At 42.9% G+C, this 21351-nt stretch overlaps 2 protein-coding genes across 2 annotated transcripts; both read right to left on the bottom strand.

The window, feature by feature from the left end:
* Nucleotides 1–454: 454 nt before the first annotated feature.
* Nucleotides 455–7927, bottom strand: LOC104919101 (GTP-binding protein REM 2). Its single transcript, XM_010731025.3, has 6 exons — nt 7562–7927; nt 7403–7463; nt 5867–6176; nt 5657–5730; nt 3655–3832; nt 455–1117 (listed from the first exon to the last, which is right to left on the bottom strand). Exons 2-6 carry the CDS (start codon nt 7454–7456, stop codon nt 825–827), a joined length of 909 nt encoding a protein of 302 aa, XP_010729327.1. The 5' UTR covers nt 7457–7463; nt 7562–7927; the 3' UTR covers nt 455–824.
* Nucleotides 7928–10097: 2170 nt separating this feature from the next.
* On the bottom strand, nt 10098–15573 carry nrl (neural retina leucine zipper). The gene is made up of 5 exons (XM_019277667.2): nt 15433–15573; nt 12301–13105; nt 11924–12214; nt 10653–10868; nt 10098–10262 (listed from the first exon to the last, which is right to left on the bottom strand). Exons 2-5 carry the CDS (start codon nt 12916–12918, stop codon nt 10098–10100), a joined length of 1290 nt encoding a protein of 429 aa, XP_019133212.1. The 5' UTR covers nt 12919–13105; nt 15433–15573.
* Between the last annotated feature and the right edge of the window lie 5778 nt (nt 15574–21351).

Genomic DNA, 21351 nt, shown 5'->3' with positions numbered 1-21351 from the left:
GATGTCTGACAAAATCCTCTCTGCATGTTTAATTCAGAGTTGAATTTCGTGTTTAAAAATACGATTTGCTGCATACATGCAGCCTCCCTATCCTAACAACACAGAGTGGAGGTATATTCACAGGGCTTAAATGCACATAATGTGTATGTCTCAGTGATTTCAGGTCTCCTTGACAACCGTAACATGGCAACAATCACTCCATATACAATAATCCAGCTTTCCTTCACTGCTCCTTCTCATATTGCCACGCTGAGCTCTGTAAGTCCGTTCTTTATCTCTTTAATTCCCTTCTCTCCTTGCTGGCATTTCACTATTTTACTGCTTACCATCCCCATGGATACCACGATAGCTGAGTGTAAATGAACACAACATGAATCATCGGCAAAGTCTAGCCCACTAATGAGTTCAGAATGTGTGTGGTCATGACTTTATCCTGGACACGAACAGCTGTGAGCACAATGTGACAAGTCGTTTAATAACAAAGCAGACACTCCCTCAGGACTCAAAAAAGCAATTTATTCAGCTCTCAAAGCTCTGAGGGTGGCAGGTATGTATCACTACGATAGTTTATTTACATGTGTTCTTCCACAGTATTTTATCTTCCTCTTCTGTGTACAAAATTTCTAATTCATCCTATGATAAATATCACTAACGTTACTGTCATTCTCCCTGTGTTCCTCTGCAGGACGCACACAATCACTCACAACATCGTCTTTCCATCACACCTCCTCACATTTTTTGCTATATGACTCCCTCTTCCTCTCTCTGTTGGTATACTACATCATCTCCAGCTCCCTCTGTTAACAATCTGACCATTAACAGCATCACAGCGCCCCCAGGTCGTGACACGAGCGGGACTTCTGCCTCATGAACTTTCCCACCTCTCGCTCTCGCGGGTACCGGGGCACCAGGCTGGACAGGAAACGTTTTGCACGGGAGGTGATGCTCTCGCGTTGGCCGCCGCTGCTCATGTCCTCCGCGCTGGTACCCGGAGGCCAGGGGGACTGTCCCCTGGCTAGCCGTACGGCGCACTCTAGGAGCTCCGGAGTACGGTGGTCCAGAGAGGCAGAGATCTCCAGATACAGACAGTTGTAGAGGGCAGCGCTGGACATGGCCTCTGATAGAAGAGAGTGGGAGGAGAGAAGAGCATCATCTTAAATTGTGGCATTATTATTGGCAAATATAGGGGGTGGACAAAATAACAGAAACACCTTTCATTACAGCACAAAGCCCGACTGGTACAACTAATTTAGTAGTGACTTTTTGGGGAGGATTTATTGTACATTTCAACTAATTTTTTTAAGCAAAGCTTGAATCAAAGTGTGGATGTTGCACCTTAACATGGTGCCTCATAACAACCACATTTACCTGCCACATCCTCACAGTCAGTGAGCATCATAAACAGTATAGGTAACCAGTCCCTCAGCAGCCAGGCCATCTTATGTGTCGTGCAGTGCTTGTAGCTGTGGATCTTCTATTCAAAGGAGCACTTTACCCGTTAAAAGCCTGGTGTTCTGTTGTTCATCTAGAATAGGTGACCAAACCTTCACCAACAACCCATAATTTCCTCTAAATATAGCTCATATTCTTTCATCTGGGAGCATATTGAAGAGCTCTTTGTACCAGAGGGCAGCCCTGGGGGGGGGGTATCTCTGATCCAATTTTCCAAACACACTTGAAAGCAGTCACAAGAAGCTTGTCAGGAACAATTATAGCGTGATGAGGGAAGATGGTTTGGGTTTTTTTGAGACTTACAGAAGTACTCGTATCAAAAACATCTTGAGGGGAGTATGATCTGATGCACAAAGACAAAACTGTCAGCCACTATAAACATGTCAGGGGTAGAGACAGATGAACAGAGCCAAACATGAAAACAAGACATGGGGGGGGGGGGGGTTTACTAGCACACCCTGGAGCAAGTCAGCAGAGATGATGCCACACGAGTTTTATCTACAGTAACAACACGACAGGCTGCAGATACTCTACCTCATTTTTCACTTAAATAAGCCTCTGTGCAGTAAACTGTAAATACTGAATGTTAAAGGCCATCAAAGCATATTTTCTTAATCAGCTTCTTGTGATGAGCATGAATGTTTCTGAGACGACAGCTGGAACAGTTTTTGGTTATTTTACACGAGAGGTCTGGACGTCTGGTTTCGACTTTGTTTTTCTCAGTGGTCTGAAGTGGGCGGGGCCTCGGCTGCTGATATCCACAGTATTATTCTACATAAAATCACAGGATTATCCTTCTGGATAATGTGATTATATAAGTTTACGGTAGCAACAGTTTTAAGGATTTCTGAGAAATCCTCAGTTCCTTTCCTTGCCTCCTCTCCTTGTGTCTTGGTCCCTCTTATCTGAGAGGCGAGCGGAGGAGGCAAAGATATCTCATTTGGTTAAATCCTTGTGGCTCTTCGCCTCCTCCTCTGAGCCATCATAAAGCAAAGTCAATTGAATATGAAGTGAGGCTCAGCTGCATCATCTGTCCATTGTGTTATAACCCACTCCTGATGAGCATAATAACGTTCATTGCAGCTGATATATTTACTCCAGATTCTTAGTCTACAAGTCCAGTTGCCTCTTTTCTCAAAGAAAGAACGACTGAGAACATTCAGAGAGTACTCCTAATTTAATTCAATTTATACCCGCATCACAATTATAGCAGCTGAACTGTATTCACATAATAATAACATAAGTAATATCAAGGTGAAACGGTGAAGGGCACACAGTTTCACGCGTTTAATCATTTTAATTAACTAATACAACTTATAAATACATCTGTATAGTACTCCCACCATGGTTTGTATATTCCAGCTTGTGTGTCAACTCTATTTTATGTGTCTTCTGCAAAGCATACACCTGTGCATCTTCGACCACAGCTCCTCCAGCAAGCCTCTTCTCTCCTCGAGATGCAATTTAGAAAATGAGACATCTTTTAAGATGTACTGAGATGGATTTTCAGGCAGCAAGCAGGAGGACGGAGGACAGAGGGGACGAGGTGAGAATACCCATGAGCCTCAGACACTACAGAGAAGAAGCCAGTCAGAGCTGTGGCAAATTCATCGTTGAAAACAAAATGTGGCACTGTGGTTGCTGAATTCATCCAAAACAGATCCAGAAATCAAAAGTGAATTGACTTAAGATGCATATTGTGTAGTTTCCACCTGCCATTAGCAGCACTCATAACATCATTTTAACTTTGTGCCTGAATATTTCTTCCTGAAATCCGCTGTGGGAGTAGTAGTTAATTTGTACCTCAAAGTTTTCACATACACAAGCTTACACGATGGGTGCCTGGAATAAATCCTTGCACTTTGCCACTCTATACTTTTAATAAAGAAAAACTCTGGATGTGTTGAAGGTTTGGAACAAAGCTTTCAGGGGCTTTAAGTGTGGAGGTACGCCAAATACAGGCTCACAGTGAATGCTCCCTTGCTTTAAATGTAATTGTGACTTCCTTCATACACCCACACTGCCATGAAGCTGAGACACTGACATTTACATTTTCACAGATTTCACCGTACGTTAGTGTTTACCGTCAGAGATAAAGAGCTGCAAATGTCAACACCAGCTGTGAGGATAAAAGCCACGACGGAAGGAAACAATAAAGCAGGTGAGAAAATAAGGGCAGTGAGGTGAAGATGAAAATCTTACCTTGAGAGGTGACCTCGCGTGTGCGAACGAGGTCACTCTTATTACCGACGAGGATGATGGGAGTCTGGGGCTGGATCTCCCTCAGGAGGAGCCGGAGTTGAGCAGTGCGGTGGAAACTACGCCTGTCGGTGACTGAAAACACCAGGACACACACCTCACACAGCAGAGCTGACAGGTCCTGAGGGACAGACGGAGGCAGACGGTATGTTACATGTTATGCTGTTGTTGTCGTTTAGATATGCTGTCAGGAGAAACGCAAAGGCTGAGCGCAAATGTTGCTGCATGCACTTGATTTTAAAGTGCTGCCTGCAGGAACAGACGATTGCGAGCTCGATCTAAAATCCCCTGTGGTTAAATGAAAAACTACTGTAGATAATGCCAAACGCAGCACACCTCAAATTCTTGCTGATACACACACACACACACATACATACACTTATCCTCTCCAAACAAAAGCTAAAGAAAAATCAGAAAAATATCCCTGAATGAATCCTTCACTTGTCTTCAGTCAGAGCTGCCACGGTTCATTGACTTTTCATTTAATTTTAAGTCCAGAATTGAGCGCAGGCCAGCTCTTACACTCTAATGTTAGATAAAGATGTAACACTATTATATAAGACAGATCATCTCTCACAACAAATATAACTCATTATTAGTGTAACACATCACAAAAAAAGATGTGTCACGAGTGTGTGTGTGTGTGTGTGTGTTCAGTTTTTTTCACACATCCACCTAAATCAAGAACATTAATGCATCATTTGGCACATCTGCTCTGTGGGCAGCTCTCTCTCCCTCACACACTCTCTACACACAGATGCCTCTGAACTGCTCTCGAGGGAAACGAGGAAAAAGTGTGCAAAACAACCTGATAATGAGCTTTCCTCAGTCTGCCAGATGCAACAGATTTATTGTCCTATTTCAGCCACGGCATTTGAATATTTTGTTATTGTTGTTCTTTCAAGTACAATGTACAATATGTTCACTTTAATCTAATTCCTTATTCTATATTGTACTGCTTCCTTTCAAGGTGTACGCCACCTTCTGTCCTGTGTATGCTGAGATAAGCTCAAATGCAAATTTATGTATGAATGGATGGATGTAGTTGCAGAGTCATTTTTTCCCCCCTCAAAAACGTCTCTATGCACTCGTAACCCTGGAACTATTTGTCTTATCTCTGGAGAGAGAACTCTGTTTGTAGGAGCCTAAATGTATGTTTGGCTTTGGGCATGGAGATGTGATTTCACCTTATTTACCTGTTCACCTGTGTGTGAATAGCTGAATCTCCAACCATAAAACAATGGCTAAGATTTGATTTGAGAGATCTATAGATGGGAAAAATGACCTACCTAAACATGCATGAGCTGAATACCGTATAAAGCCAAGAAACTGGTTTTGTATTCAACCATTCTGACTATGCACACCTGCAGCCATGACTGTTGGAGATACTGTTTTTCTTCTGCTTTTTTGTTGTTGTCTCTATTTTCACCGTAAATATGAACAAAAGCTTAATAAACAGTCAATAAATAAAAGAAGGAGAGTGTGAGTGGGGCTCTTATATTTTTCTATTGACCGTTGCGTTACATCAAATTAAAATCAGTTTATTATTCTTTTGTTTAAAACACATCCGGCGTCACTGGGGAATTTTTGCTTTTGAATGAGTCGCAGTGAAGAGCCTACTTAGCCTCTTAGTGGCTTAGTTTTTTGTTTTTTTTGCATGGATAGTAGCTGCTACACTATTATTTTGTGCAGCACACAAAGAGCTTCAAATCAATAAAATAAAATTAGGTTGTTGGTAAATTAAGAAACTAAAAAGACGTGTGAGCTGAGCAGTCCAACTATGAGGCAGCCCTCAGACAAAGACCTATATATATTTATATATATATATAAAACACAGTGAGTGCCAAAAAGCAGCTGAGCACCCTGTATACAGGAGCAGAGAGGGCTCAGTGGCCTAATGAGGGAGCAGGGAGTGTGGGGAACGGGGAAGTGTTGTTTGGCTCACCTGTCTCCAGTTGTCATAGATAATGATGGTGCTCTCCTCATCATCCACGGTGACCGTGCGCACAAAACCCTCCCCTGAGGACAAGGAGTGCAGCAGTTAGGTCTCAGATGGGAGATGGGTACTGTGTCTTATTTACCTGAGAGCAGCAACACTACAGGCTGCCTCTCCACTTCGTTATACGGCTCTGCATTAGTCCTGTCTGCTTTGTACCTTCAGAATCCACAGACGCCGTCCTGTCCATGTCCCCAGCGAGGGCGATGGCCAGAGAAGACTTCCCCACGCCGTTCTGCCCCAGCAGGGCGATTCTTAAAGGCCCATCATGTCTGCCTTCAGCAGCCCCAGTCAGCATGTCATCCAAGGCCGGGCTAAAGCTGATAGGTGAAGCAGAAGGTCCAGCTGCACCCGAGGTCCAGTCGCTGTCATCGTGGACTGCTTCTTCTCGTCTGAGCTGGTGCTTAATTGGCAGAGGAGTGCTTCCTCTGCGAACAGTTGGGGTGCTGGACAGAGTCATACTGTCACACTGGAGGAGAGAGCAACACGGAGGGACACTCTCTTCACTTTATAACATGATGGTGTTATAACCCAGCTATTTAATATTGCTATAGCACAACCATAAAGTGACGGGACTTCCTAGAGACTGTGAATCTAGGTCGAGATATCCTCCCTTATGAGTCAGGCTTCAAAAACACTGGATGCTACAATCCCCATAGAACATCTTCATCTTTAATTAGACATTTCCTTCCTCCTAAATTACCTCCCTCTTTCAAACTTCACGCCCACATTGAAGGTTGTTACACAACACAATCCGAAATAACTCTTCGTGACATCATCAGGCTAATTTTTTAATTAAGCTGACAAAACTCCTCCACAGAAACGCCATGCGTAAACGGACTTTTATGCGTAACGTCGATGGAGCGATGCTTTAAACGACAATACCTACATCTTCAGCCACAAAATACTCTGTTTTTTTTTTAAATCTCTTAAGCTCATTTGGCGAGCTTGTCTGCAAACAGCTGGTATTAGCATTCATTTGGAGTCCTGTTTGTGTCCTCCTGATGAATGAAAGTCCAATATGTGCTGCCCTTTTAGCTTTGTTTTGGTCTCCACCAACCCCTGAGGGACACACTAATGCTAATTACTTACTTCGTCTGCAGTGGTGAAGTGATTAAGTGTGGGGTAGCTATGAAAACCAATGGAGAGTGAACCAAAAAGCAAAAACAGTCATTAAAAGATTTTAAAAGGTCGACTCCAGAGTCGGTCGATAATGGATGTGATGATTTGTCACCATCAGGACACCTTTGTCATTTGATAAATTGAATAAATTAGACTGACTCGATGCTCAAAAAGCAAAATAATAGACCTTTTTTTTCACAGCAGTCATTTTGGCATGATAGGGTAAACACAGGTGTTACAAATTTAACTAATGAAAGTCCTGTTCCATTCAGGTCAGACAGAGTCAGGGTGCTGCTGTGCTGCATGTTCTCTCAGTGCTGCACTAAATGGACCTGAGCCTTAATGAATATCACTGGTAACACCCAACTCTTTTCATGTCAGTGAAATGAGCCAAAAGTTGGATTTAATAATCAAATTAATGAAGTAACAAAAAAAAAAAATGCAGGACAGCAACCATTAAACACACAAACACACACACACATCTCATTAAATCCCTCCAGAATCTCAAACATAATCACATCCGTCATTATGTTCATCAAACAGCGGGTGTTGGAGGAGCCCCGTGCGTCTTACCTTGGTCGCTCTCTCCTCGTTGTTGAGCCTGTCTTCGGGCACATCTGTCGGCATCTGCAAACTGAGAACCGGGGGAGGGTAAGACACACAGAACACCACCCTCCCTGCACCCCCCCTCACCTCCACCCCGTGCTCAAACAGCAGAGAATGATCTCTCACCTGTCACGCGGCTCTCCGCAACTACAAAGTAAGCACGCGCTCCCTCTCTCCCTCTCTTGCTTCCCTTCCTCGCGCGCTCTCTCTCTCTCTCTCTCTCTCTCTCTCTCTCTCTCTCTCCTCGCTCTCTCTCTCTCGTGCACTTTCTCTCTCCTCAGTCTCCTTCAGGTTTCAGGGCCCAGGTCCAGTTCTCTGCCGTCAGCACCGACTTTCATCACCGCTCTCCCCTGACTGTGACTCACTGACTCACTGACTGACTTGACACGTGTTGACTTTCTGCAGAGGAGAAGCAGCCAACCCGGGGACTCACGCGCCGCTGGAGGTGTTTCCTGCTGCAGGTGCGTGCAGCTGTGATGCAGGGAGGCAGCACTGTGTGTGTGTATGTGTGTGTGTCTGTCTGTGTCTGTGTGTATATGTGTGGAAGAGATGCTCAGTGTCACGAAGCTCTCATTGACCTCTGAAAGGATGGAGGCAATATGGAGAGAGGCCGCTAGGGGGCAGCAGAAGACAAGTGTTCTCATTAATTGGCTTTGTTTGTGTTTGTGTGAGTGTGTATTTGTTTGTGTGTGTGTGTCCTTGAGGGATATAATGTTTAAAATGTGTCACATGGGTATTCTTTGGTAGGAAAAGGCATGACAACCTACCAGGTCCTCCTTTTTCTCTTGAGTCCTGGTCGAAGACACACACATGACTCATCTTGCATTTGGATTCAATCTAGTCATTTCTAGTCTCTGATCCAAGGAGTGTATTTGGACATGTTTTCTGTCAAAATGTGAGTGTGGCCATGAGCGGGTGGTGGTGTGTCCCTCCCACACAAAGCCACAATAGACTCCGGCAGTGAGCAGCCAGGGCCGCTATTATAGCCCTAATCCTGCTCCTATTATACCAGGCCAGAGAGAGAGAGCCAGAGACACAGAGAGGGGAGGTAGAGCTGAAGATGAGGTCATCCCAAACAGTGCACACCCAGGGTCACTGCCTCACTATAGAGGGACAGAGATAAAGAGAGGGATGGAGCAGGGGCATGGGGGCGAGCTGGCCTGCGGAAGACTGAACGTGGGAGACGCTCAGATAGGTGAATGGAGGTTAAAACCTGTGTGGCAAGGTGCACAAAAACACACCACGGCATGACGGGGATGGTAAAGTACTTTGTTTATTTCATATGCATATGAAACCACACTACAACAGGAGCAGGAACTCATGATAATGGCCATCACTTTTTGTAATAATGTTAATCCTAAATACAAACAATAAATACTGAATAAATAAGTGAATAAATAAAAGAACAATTTGATTTAACCTACACCCAAACAAAATAAATAGCTCTAATGCATGAACCCTGGCAATGATTTCATGGGACATTTAAGAAGGTGTCTCCACGAAGAGATTCATTTTTCATCCCTGCACCAGTAAACTCTTCTGTTGCATCCGTTAGACCACAGTACCCGAGAGCCCACAGTGACCAGCTCTGTGGTGCCGCATGTTGCATCAACTTGGTGTTGATTGTCGTCCGCCGTTAACAGAGGTGTTCAATCTGCCCTCCCACCCAAAAATAACTCTCTCTCTCTCTCTTTCTACTTTGGAGAACTGGACACAACCACACAAATCATGCCACACTCTTTCACGCCCGCTGCTGCTGTGATGGGTTCGTTTCTCACTTTCAGTTGCTTTAAGTTGAGCACAACGCTCGCTCCCTCCACTTCTCAGCAAACAGCGACTAGCAAAAAGGTAGATTTCTTTGCTAAAACACAAGAGCAATATCCCCACTATTTCATTTAGCACAATCACTGGAAGATCCCCCATGAAAAGGTATCCTTGTACATTCTTCAATCTATGATTAGTCATCTTACAAAGAATAACAAGTCTTGGTGAGCTTTAAACACTTTGGTAGGCAACTGTGAAATATTAGCTGGCAAATACAACTGCATGCCATGGATACTTTATCCAAGCCCATACCACTCCACATCCAGCACCACTGCACTACTCAGACCTCTGCAGCTTTAGCAGCTTATTATAAAAAAAGAAACACAACTACAGTTTGAGCTTCAGTTTGAACCACTCATGTTTTTTTGGAGAGTACATTGCAGCTATAAAATATTGCATAGATAATATGCCAAGCAGTGTAAGGGACTACTTTTAATGTGAGATAAAGCTTCTTCTTTTTTTTCTTCTTTAAAGAGCTCCCAGCTGGTGTTTTTGTGCAACTATCATTCACAGTGATGTTGAAATGAAGTTCAGGAAGCAGCCTAGAGCTGAGTCTAACCCTACGAATTAACAGTCAATTCCCCTTTAATCATTTCAGGGTTGGATTTCACAGTTGTATAGCCCCCCCAGGACTGCCTGCCATTGTCTCTCTTTCACTTTCTCTCTCACACACAAACACACACACAAATGCAGACACACACACAGACACACACATTTACACATCCTTGTTTTTCTTCCCCCAAGTCTGATTACTCATCATTGATTGCTCCATGTTGGCTGGTCTTGTTACTCCTTCTTCTTCTTCTTCTTCTTCTTCCTCTCCCTGCAGGTTTTAAACTCAGAGGAAGTAGTCAGGGGGCGGGGAAGGTGGGTTGCTGGTGCGGGTCGGTGGGGCATCGCCGCCGCCAATGCCGTGGTTCGTGCTCAGGAGCTTCTCGTAGCGAGCCTTGTAGGCGTCCCGCTCCCTCAGCACTCGAGTCAGCTCACATTGTAGCTGCTCCAACTGAGGACGGAGGGAAAAAAAAATTCACATTTATTTACGCCACGGCACAAAGATGTTCACTCATTATTCAGCCTCATAGTAGATCTAGGATTAAAGGGCCGGTGTGTAGGATTTAGTGGCACCTAGTAGTGAAGTTGCAGGTTGCAAAAAGAGTGTAGGAGAAACTATGGGGGCTGCAAAGCTTGTGAAAACCATACAAGGTCCATCTAGAGCCAGTTTTTGTTCTTTCTGGGCTACTGTAGAAACATGGCCGACCCCATAAAAGAGGACCCACCCCCCCTGTAAACATTCCTGCCAATGCATCTCCCTAAATCCTGCACACTGGACCTTTAAATTTAGGGTCAGATGAGGTTTAGTATATCAAGCTTGTCAGTGCATCTGTGTTTGTACCTGTTGCGTGAGCACATGTTTCTCTGACTCCAGTGCGTGGCGGTGCTGTAGGCGCTTGTAGCGGCAGGACTGCGCGTATCCCCGGTTCTTTAGCGTGCGCCGCTTCTGCTTCAAGCGCACCACTTCATCCTTACTCACTCCGCGCAGGTGTCGGTTCAACTCTCGCACCGACAAGCTCACCAGCTGCTCGTCGGAGAAACGCTCGTTCACCCCGCACTGCCGAGCAGATGGAGACGGAACACACAGAAGACGGAATATGCTGTCACTCAGTGTTAATTGGCAACGAGACACATGGTGGAAATGTGTTTACAGTCGGATGAGTGTGAAGTGGGTGAATCTTCATCCAGGATTCAGACTTAAATATAAAACTGTGATATGAGAGGTGGACATGTGATGTGTGTTGTGCCGGGTGTTTGTCTGTCAGGGGGGCACATTTCGGCACCACATGTCCATAATCTGTCATGTAATCTGACTAAGTGTGGCTGACAGTTATCAGGATTACGCACAGCAATAATAGCAGACATTATCATAAGCTCATACCGTGCTCCATATAGAGCTCTACCCAGACGTCTTGATCAAACAGAAACACAGATAACCAAAGTTTATTCACTGATTAAAACCACATTTATAACTAACTATTATTGAGTAGCCTAGCAATTGATCTCTCTTCTGAGCACTACTGGCCCTTTAAAGTGACACAAATAGGACTTATAAGGAGTACATGGACTCTTATAACATGATTTATAACACACTATATAACACTAACGCAGTTATAAGCAGATGTAAGTGTGGTGGAGGCTGGTACAGCTATGAAAATATGGCAAAACACAACATAAAAGTCTCCCTAGGAGATGTTATATGTGCTGATAAATGATATTCATTATAGTGTGTTATAAACCATGTATTAAATGTTTATATACTGCTTATAAATAATCAATTTGGGGGGAGTAAATTGTTACTACTTTGATTAGAAATCAAGACCTTGCACTGCAGCCTCAAAGACAAAGCGTGAGCTTCTCTTATTGTTGCCACGTGGCGAGCGATCCTTATGAGTGATACTTCAGACACACACAGACTTTAATAAGCATGTTCTAATGTACTAATCCTAATCCTTCACTGTACGATCCCTCTCTCCTTCCGCTCAGCCCTCTAATGCGACAAGTGTCACTGTTCTCTCGCACCGACTCCAAAAATACCCCACGTTTTTATTGATGAACGCTTCCCGTCGAGCGTCATCAACATCCTAGAATTGTCGAATGTGTAATTGACGCCCCGTGTACCTGATTCATTTGTGGGTGGTGGTGATGGTGATGGCCGCCATGCATGGGGTGATGTGGGTGATGATGGTGATGCTGGTGGTGATGAAGGCGGGCCTGGGGGCTGAGGGGTTGAGGGTAAGGAGCTGAGGCCTGGGCAGCGTTTGAGAGCGACGGAGGAGCGGATGAGAGGAAGACGAGCGGGCGATGGCACATGTCTGTCGCTTTGCCGCAGGAGATGTCACCGCCGCTGTCGCTGCTGGAGTCTCCCAGGTTGCTGCTCGAACTCTGAGAAAGACCTGGGAACTGATGAGGGAGAAGGTGCTGAAGAGGCAGCAGACAAAAGTCAGCTCTTTCGGAGGAATCATGAGGTAGGAATGGTAGATTGTTACCTGTGAGCTGACAGCTGCAGCAGCTGAATTCAGTAAAGCCTCCACAGCATCCTCACACCCCAAAAAGCCATTACCCGGACTCCTTTCTCTGTCCCCTCTCTCTGGTACTCCTCCCAACGCTCCCAACAAAGTGGCAGGCCCCGTCACCTCACCACCAAACTGTTGCTGCAGTGCCGCCAACCATATCAGGTCCTCCAGGGAGGCCGGGGTTGGACCCTGAGGCCCTCCGTGGGCCGGGCTGCTTTCCACGTTGCCCTGAGAGCCGGAGCTGATGCCAGAGGTGAAGCTGTTGGAGATGGAGAGAGGGAAGGAGATGGAAGAGGATGACGAAGACAGGGAGGATGAGCCCGAAGGCGGCGGGTGGGCGTCGCTGAGCGTTGGCGAGGGTGGCAGAGAGTTGTAAGGGCTGGAGCTCAAACTGGAGTCCTGCGGAGGGTGGCTGGTGTACGGAGAGCTGGAGGGGTCGTGGGGAAGGCCAGATTTGGGATACGAACATGGAGGAGGGAGTGGAGGAGTGTCTGGTTTCACCTCAAACTTGAGGAGGTCAAAGTCATTTAGATACTCCATGGCTAAGGGGCTGGGGGGTAGAGAAGGCATGGGTAGGGAAGGAGAGGACATGTCTGCTGCTGCTGCTGCCTCTGATGCTGCTGCTGCTGGAGTTTAACAGGGTTTGTCAAGATTGTTGGGAAGTCCACTCCTCTGCCTCAGTGCAGCTCATAGACAGCAGCAGTGGTGGTGTCAGGAAGTCAACCGGTTGGTGAGTTTCCTCGTACGTCCCTGTGTCCTTGTCTCTGTTTCTCTTGTCCTGGTGGAAATAAAGGGTTTGGGAGACAGGAAGGAACGGCGTTACAAGTTTCTCCAGGTATAAATCCCTCAAACTTTCTAATCAGGCACACTACTTAGTGCTCCGTCAATTGTAGCATCAAACTGTCGGACACTTAAACAACGGTTAACAAAAAAAATCGCTGCAAAATCAGATATTTTCTTTTCTTCTTCCTTGCCAAAGCCTACGCCTACATTACCCACAATGCCGACAGTTCAGTCTGAGATTGTGCTTGTAGCACCTGATGTAGGAGAGGTGTCACTTCTTTCTGAACCGCACACCCTCGCACTTCTTTCATTTACAAACTTGTACTCTTCATCTCCAACTGACGCTGACTCAGGCAACATCAATCGAGACAATTTGTGAGACTTTGTGCAGCTCTCTCTCTCTCTCTGGAGCCGCAGAAGTCTTCATACAACAACAACACTTTTGTTTCGCACATGCAGTAGTACTCACAAACCTGTTAACAGACTCACATGTGTAAAATCCTCTATAGTAAGTCACTAACGCTTTATTGATCAGTTATAAGCCATGAATAAAATCAACTTTCTGGTTTCTAGGTGTTGGAAAGTCCTCCTCCTGCATCATATTTAGCAAAAAAAAGACCCTTAAATGAGCCGTTTGATCACCAAAATGCATTTAATGGATTCATTTATAACATGAAACCAATGCGTTGAGTCCTTTTTAGAGTATTTCCGCTGAATTAATGAGCTAAAATGTCAAAGTTTTATTCCAGATCTTTGAAAAATGCTGGAAGAAAATCCCAAAAGTTGGTCTCATTAATGTCATTTAACTGATCTTTAAAGCACAACTAAATTATTCATTAATCATTAAGTACGTTTTATAAGCTCTTTATAAAACCTTATTACAAGTGGCACCCATGTTTGCTTAACAAGCTCTTAACCTCATGTTTGTTTGGATTATAACACAGAAATCCTCCTTTAAATCAAAACCAGTGCGTGGAAGTCTGGAGTGATTGTCTTTAACATGAAGTTAAACTGTGTGTGTGTGTGAGTGTGTCAGGCCTGTTTGTGTGTTATATTAAGACACTAATCTGCAGCACATCCCCCGTCCAACATTTTATACACACACACACACTTATACAGACACGTATACAGCTATAAATGCACGCACACATTCACGTGCATGTTCACTTGTGTGTGCAGAAGTTTGTGAGGTTTGTGCAGACAAACCAGAACTTCTATAATGTACATTAAAGGTCACAGTTTGTGCCTGACTATGCATGTTCAACAGTTTCTGTTGTTTAATTTCATAAAAACACCAAATCTAATCTGTCACAGCGAGCATTCTGTATGTGAGTCTAATGCATGAGAAAAATGGTTTGTTTATGTAAAATATGTCTCATCGTCTGTCTGCCAAGTGTTGTATTCATCTCTTTGTAGGAAATGATTGCAGGTTATTGCTCTAATGTAACCACTCACACGCAAACACACAAACACACACACAAACACACGCCCACAATAGATATATAACCTGTAATATTTCCAGAAAGATCTGCCTACTGAACACATAACCGACTGAAGCGCAAGAATTCAGAGGGCTTAATCATTTTTGACAGAAAGATCCACGAGTCTCAGAGACTAAATCCAATTATCAACAGGTTCAGACTTTAATCCAGAGCCCGAGACTTTCTAAAAATGAATCGAGACATATTTTTATACAGCAGGAAAAGTTTAATTTGTAGCTGAAACTGATGTAGACCTTAAATTATATGTATGAAAATGTTAGATCTTGTTAAATCTGGTTGGTTCACGCTCAAAAATGTTTGTTTTGTACAGAAACAAAGAGACAGACATGTAGAAATAGAGTGTACAGGTCATTCCGACAGACAAGTTTAACATCTAAGTCTTCAAAACAACATAACCAAAGTGTTAACCAAATATGTCCTCGAGAATATCGATGAAAAAGTTCAATATCTTCAACATCACACAGTAGCTACGACATCAAAGAAAGCTGTAGAGGAGCAAAGCTATTTCCTCCAACAACACTAATTATAGGCCTTCCTATATAATAGTTATTAGTGTTAAAATGAGCGTCTAATTAAAAATCCACCTTTGACGAGTGCCTCCGCTGCACAGCTCATTAGTTTTACCCCCCGTGGGTCAAAATGGATTGTAAAAAGAAAGCAAACGGTGACAGGGCTCCATGGAGGCCTCAACCTGGCTGTGGACCAGAGTCATGGGCAAAAAAAAAAAAAAAAAAAAAAGCCAAATACACACTCACACTCACAAACATAGAAAGTTAATATAAACATAATGATATGACATGATGATATGAAATGATCTTACCGTCTGTCATAGAGATGAAGGATGGTATCGAGCTCTTTTCAACATCCCCCAAACCAACCACCACACACACACACACACAAATAATCAACTGACTGGCTTGACTGACACGTTTGGAGAGAGACACAGAGGAAACAGAGTGTGTGTGTGTGTGTGTAGTGTGTGTAGTGTGTGTGTGTGTGTGTGCATGTGAGTGTGTATAGCACTCTGTCACTGAGTGCCACTGCCCCCTTTCTTTCTTTCGCCTCTGCTGTAAATCCCTGTTTGCAACAATCCCCTCCTCTCTCTCTCTCTCTCTCTCTCTCTCTCTCTCTCGGTTCACAGGCATGTTCACACTCTCTGGCAATGTCTCTCTCTCTTTCTGTCTGTCTGTCTGTCTATCTCTCAGGTGCTACATATTTGTATCCCGTGTATAAAAAGGATAAAACATATTGACACACATTCATACATTTAACTTCACCTTCATGTTTAGCCATATAATTATAACACACCTGCAGTTTTTTTTTTCCCGCACACTCCTCTACAAAACAACAAGTCATTGTGATTCGTGATCACATTCAGTTTTTGGTGATCGGTGAGTTAAAGTTTAGTCATTCGTCACAGGGTGAAACAAAGTTTTTTGACTGTTGTGTTGGCACAAGTTGGACTGCTGGACTCTGTGCTGCCTCACAGTGGACGCTCACAGCTACTGAGCTGAACCACAGATACACAACAGCATGACACACGATACATGTGAGGATTTCTATTCGGATCGATGCTTTTAAGATTTTAATATTTCACTGTAATGCAAGATTTAGAAAGTAACCAAACTCATTTACTCAGCTACTGTACTTAAGTAAAGTAAGGTTGTACTTAAGTACAGTAGCTGAGTCACTTTACTTGCTCTTTAAGAGAGAAATAATGTACTATACACTCAATTTATTCAAAAGTTTTTAGAATTTTACATACAAAACATATTATATGACGAGTTTATATGATGCAGCGCCTCTATTAAACTCCTATTAAACTGACAAGTAGTGTATAAAGTACCTAAAATCGGCTATATACTGACAAACTCTAACCAGTGTCATGTACATCATATTATTGGATAACCAATTATCCAATAATATGATTTATTATTAATAATATAATGCACTGAGAGAAGAGTAATTAATATTTTTAAGCACATTTAGCTGATAATGCTTTTGTATTTTTCCTTAATAATCAAACGCTATCACTCTTATCGGCAACTATAAACTTGATTTTTGCTGTCGGTACAGCAAAACCACACGGACAGCTTCCTCTGTGGGACTTTAACCGGAGGACAACTGAACATCACCTTGATGTTTTCACCTCATGTCACTCTGCCAGTCATTTACATCATAGGCAAGATGTGCCATTACATATAAACATAGTTAAAAAATTGTTATCATTATTTAAATGTAACAAATTCTCTATTCTCTAATATAAACCTGAGAAAAACAAGGTAATCTAAATAAAGCCTCACAAAGCTAAATCTCATTTTACAATATTTCAAAGAGATTTTCATCCATCACTGGCTTTTAGATAATTTTTAAGATAACATTTCCAGATGTTCAAACGTCTTGCAGAATAAAAGTTAATTTGTGAAGACGCTGACCATGCAGACTGTGAGGAGGGAGCACTCTGCACGACAGTGGCTAGATTCAAACTCTCAGGTCTCCCGAGTGAGACTTTTTAATTCGATTTTTATTATTTCTTTACAGTCTTAATTATATTGCCAAGAGCTCCCGAAACCAACCAGTCGCTCTGTGTGCAGGTTTGTTTGCCTGTGAGTAAATACAAATATTATGAAGGAGCAGTAAAGGTCTTAAAGCTGGATCTTGAGTTTCAAGATTTGGTAATAAAACAGGATCCACCTTAATACCATCATGGTCACATAAAGTAAGGTTGGACGTTTGCAGTCTGGGTCAACACGTGTCAATTTCCTAAAAAAGCCGGTATTTCTCTCACACATAGTTTCACTGTATTTAATCTAAACTATCTTGGATATAATTTTGCATCTGAATTAGTTTTTTTGTGTCATTTTTATGATAAATGTTGAAATAATAACTGAACACACATCATTTAACACCATAACTTTGCATTTTGTCTGCAGCGAAGCTTCAAAATTCTCCAACAGTCTCTTAAAGATTTCAATATTTCCACCAAGTGGGTTTGTTTTTGTTCTCACAAATTAGCAACCCCTGTGTCTCCACGCTGCTCTGTCTCTTCCACTTAGGCTCAAAATCTGTGAATTAATTCTGCTTTTTTTTTGTTTTGTTTTTTTTGTTAAGCTCGCCAAGTAGAGAAATGCACCACAAGCGTTTCTCGATGCTCCTTAAAAGCTAAACTTGTTAATCCGGGGGTCTCTTTGAGTCTTAATAGTGTCTCGTTAAGGAATCAGTGAGTTAATAGTGCCTTCACAAATCTGATCTGGACAATAAACAAAAACCTTCAAGGCAAGCAGACACGCTGACTCGTGGAAAACGCACAAGACAAACAAGGATTTAACCATTTACTTCGCAATCCAACAAAAAAAATAGGATCTCTGATGAGCAGATAACACAGTGAGGTGTAAGAAACTGACAATTATTCAGGAGACAATGCCGCGTCACAAAAAAAGTTTCTACTCCCTTCATTCTCTTCCTCCCTTTCTCTATTTTAACCTCTCTATCTGTCCATCATTATGTGTTTCCGGGGAAAGCTTAGCAGCTAAACCAACAGGGCCTCCCATGAGGGTGAGGGGACAAAGAGAGGGAGAGACACAGAGGAACTTACCTCATACTTCATGCCAAACGCACCACCAACCCCTCCTGCATCTGCAGCCGTGCACACATTTGTTCTGCATCTCACATTCAGGTGATCCACAGCCTGAGACTGCTCACTGTTCTTCTACAGTCTTATTTCTAGAGGTATATTTAAGTAATTAGGCCTTCGGGGGTCCCACACTGTGATTAGAATAATGGCTAGACGTAGTAGTTCGGAGCTGTAGATGTTTGGGTGGTTGTACATTTCCTCTGACTGTGTGCTGGATTAACATATTTGAGTTAGTTAACACAAATTCCCTCCAGCTCAAGTGCTTCAAGACTTTCTCTCAGCGAACTTGTTTTTGGCAGGATTTCAAAGGATGAGTTAAAAAATTTTAGGAGATATTTGCTTTCTTGCTTATTGATGTGCTGTTGTCACGGGTAACCAGCAGAGACTACAGGAAGTTACTGCATCCAGCAAAGAAATAGTGCACATGACACCCCCTTACAACCACAAAGTGTTTCTGTGGTTGTTTTACATTTAGGCTTTTGTCTGGATTAAGCAAATGAGGTATGATGTGTTAATCAGTGAGTTGTATTTTGTTATATTTGGTCAAAGCCGGGATAGCTGTTAGTCCTTTTTCTTGTTGTGCCAAGCTAAATTACCACAGACATAAAGTGGTATTGAACCTACAATGATTCTGATCATCTTAAGATGAATATTAAAGCAATAGTTTGACATTATGGGAAGTATATGTAGCCCTGGTTCAGCAGAGAGTTTAGTAATTTACTGTGACAGTATAAAGAATGGACAGCGTTTGCAGGACGTCACCACCATCATGGCAGTCCGGCCTCTTCCACCTCTCAGCTAAACTAAAAATCGACAAAGACGTGGATCATCAGTGGAGCTGAGACGAACTGAATGAAGCCTAGGTGCTCAAACAAGCCACCTACCTGTCAATCAAAGTGTCCACTTTGTCAACGTTCTATATAAATTCACCCTCAGTTCAGTTGTCATGAACGGGGAAATTAGCTATAGAGACCAAAACAGTTTTTTGTACCAGGCTGTAAACATGTTTATTTCTGCTGTGAGGTTGGACGTTTGAACATGGGGACTTATGGAGACTGACTCACGTTTGAGGAACTGCGGTTTTTGGTTTTAGGCCTCACTTCACAGCCACGGAGGTTACCTGTTGTACTTTTTACATGTATGAGGTGTTGATTAAAGTGTGAGATCAGTGTGAACAGTTGCTAAGAAATATGTGAGAAACTGCTCTATTGCATAAGATTAATATCTGTAAATTATGTTTTGGGGATTTCTGTGAATTGACTCTTTAAGCTTGATCATCAACAGGAAGCTAACCTCTCCATCACCCCGTCAACGCGGTTTCACATCCTCCAGCTTTTATCTTCACTTGTGAGGCTCTTAAGGCCAAATGGCGTCATGAAACAGAAGATGCTGAAGTGAGAGAAACTTTGTATGAGACTGATCTACAAAAACTTTTCTGGAAAAGTTGGATAGGAAATAGCACGGGCGGACAGGACAGGCCGTGACTGTTTGGACAGATGGTGTGAGGTGGAGGCCTGTAGGGTCCCACAGATACATGTCCTAATCCCGACTAACTCTGCCACAAGCAGCAGGATTAGACGTCTCATCTCAAGAGGAACCCCCCCTCCCTCCATCCGAGGATCTGTCTCCTTCACTCTCTACATACATGAACACACACAGAGACACACAGGCTGTTTCACAGGTTTGATTTAACCTGTCTAATCCCGGATCAGTGCGATTAGTCAAAAATGACAAAACATTCACGAAACTGCCTAAAGATTTAAATAACAAGACGTAGAAAAAAAATACAAGAGTGTTCAGAAAAATGACTTTAAAAGGTGATTTAATTTATTTGTTTTGTTCATTTGGAGCTGCTCACTTGACTGAAACCAACATAAAACTCTCTGTTCTGTTAGGCAAACATGCTTTTATTGGAACGCTAACAAATGCCACTGATTGTCATTATTGTGACTCATTTTGTAACTACAAGTAACTCTTGACAACTTGATATCAAAGTTAAAGACATGGTTCAATATCTTGGATGCTTGCTCAGGAGGTAATGATTCAAGTAAGTACAAGTCTTAATGAGTAGAGTTTACAAGGATACAAACTCCAGGCATGCAAATAAAGTCCAGACTAGACCAGGACCAGCATCAAAAAACAAGAAGGGAAACCCAGACTAGACCAGGACCAGCATCAAAAAACAAGAAGGGAAACTACTAAATGCTGGAAAGTTAAAGCACGTGGCACAAGTGTACATGGACCGATATAGAAAACATAGGGAGTTAATGAGGTAATAACAAACCGGTGAGTGATGAGGGTGAGGAGGTGAGATTAGAGTCAGAACATGAAGAAATAACGAGCCAGAATGAATGAATGAAACTGAGAAACCAAAGGCAGATAAGATGAGAGAAGATTGATAACCACTTACGTCAACAGGGTCACAGGGAGTCAGCTCATCACAGTGACAAACACCCATTCACACTTACGGGCAATTTAGAGTCACCACTTAACCTGAAATTAACCACACAGACTCATACAGTTTGTGTACTCCAACCCCAATCTGATGTTACAGCCAGGTGACTGGAAGCAGAGGCAACAGCTAAAACAGGCTAAAAAGATTATTTTAATTATATTAAATATTATTAATTATTTTAAAATATACTTGTCAGTTTTAGCAGATTTTTGCTGCCTTCTGACCACTGACAGTACAAAGAACGGACGTTGTACGTGTGACGTCACCTGTAGGTTTCTGAAGAGAATGTGTAATCTAAAAATCAACAAAGACGTCGGCGGCTGAATGAAACCTGGTTGCTACCTGTCAATCAAAGTGTCCACGTGAATGAAACCTGGTTGCTACCTGTCAATCAAAGTGTCCACGCACTTAATCCTGCATAACTTTAAGCCTTAATATAATCTGAACAGGTGAGTTGTATATAAATTCACCCTCAGTACAGTTGTCATGAACGGGGAAATTATCTACAGAGACCAAAACATTTTTTTGTACCAGGCTGTAAACATGTTTATTTCTGCTGTGGATATTTGAACATGGGGACTTATGGAGACATATGCAGTTTTTGGTAGTTCACAGCCACAGTGGTTGCAGCTGACAGAGCCAGGCTCGCT

This window comes from Larimichthys crocea, chromosome XVII (genome assembly GCF_000972845.2).
Source record: "Larimichthys crocea isolate SSNF chromosome XVII, L_crocea_2.0, whole genome shotgun sequence".
NCBI classification, from domain to species: Eukaryota; Metazoa; Chordata; class Actinopteri; family Sciaenidae; genus Larimichthys; species Larimichthys crocea.
Note: the sequence above shows the minus strand (reverse complement) of the source record. Positions and strands in the feature narration are given on the sequence as shown.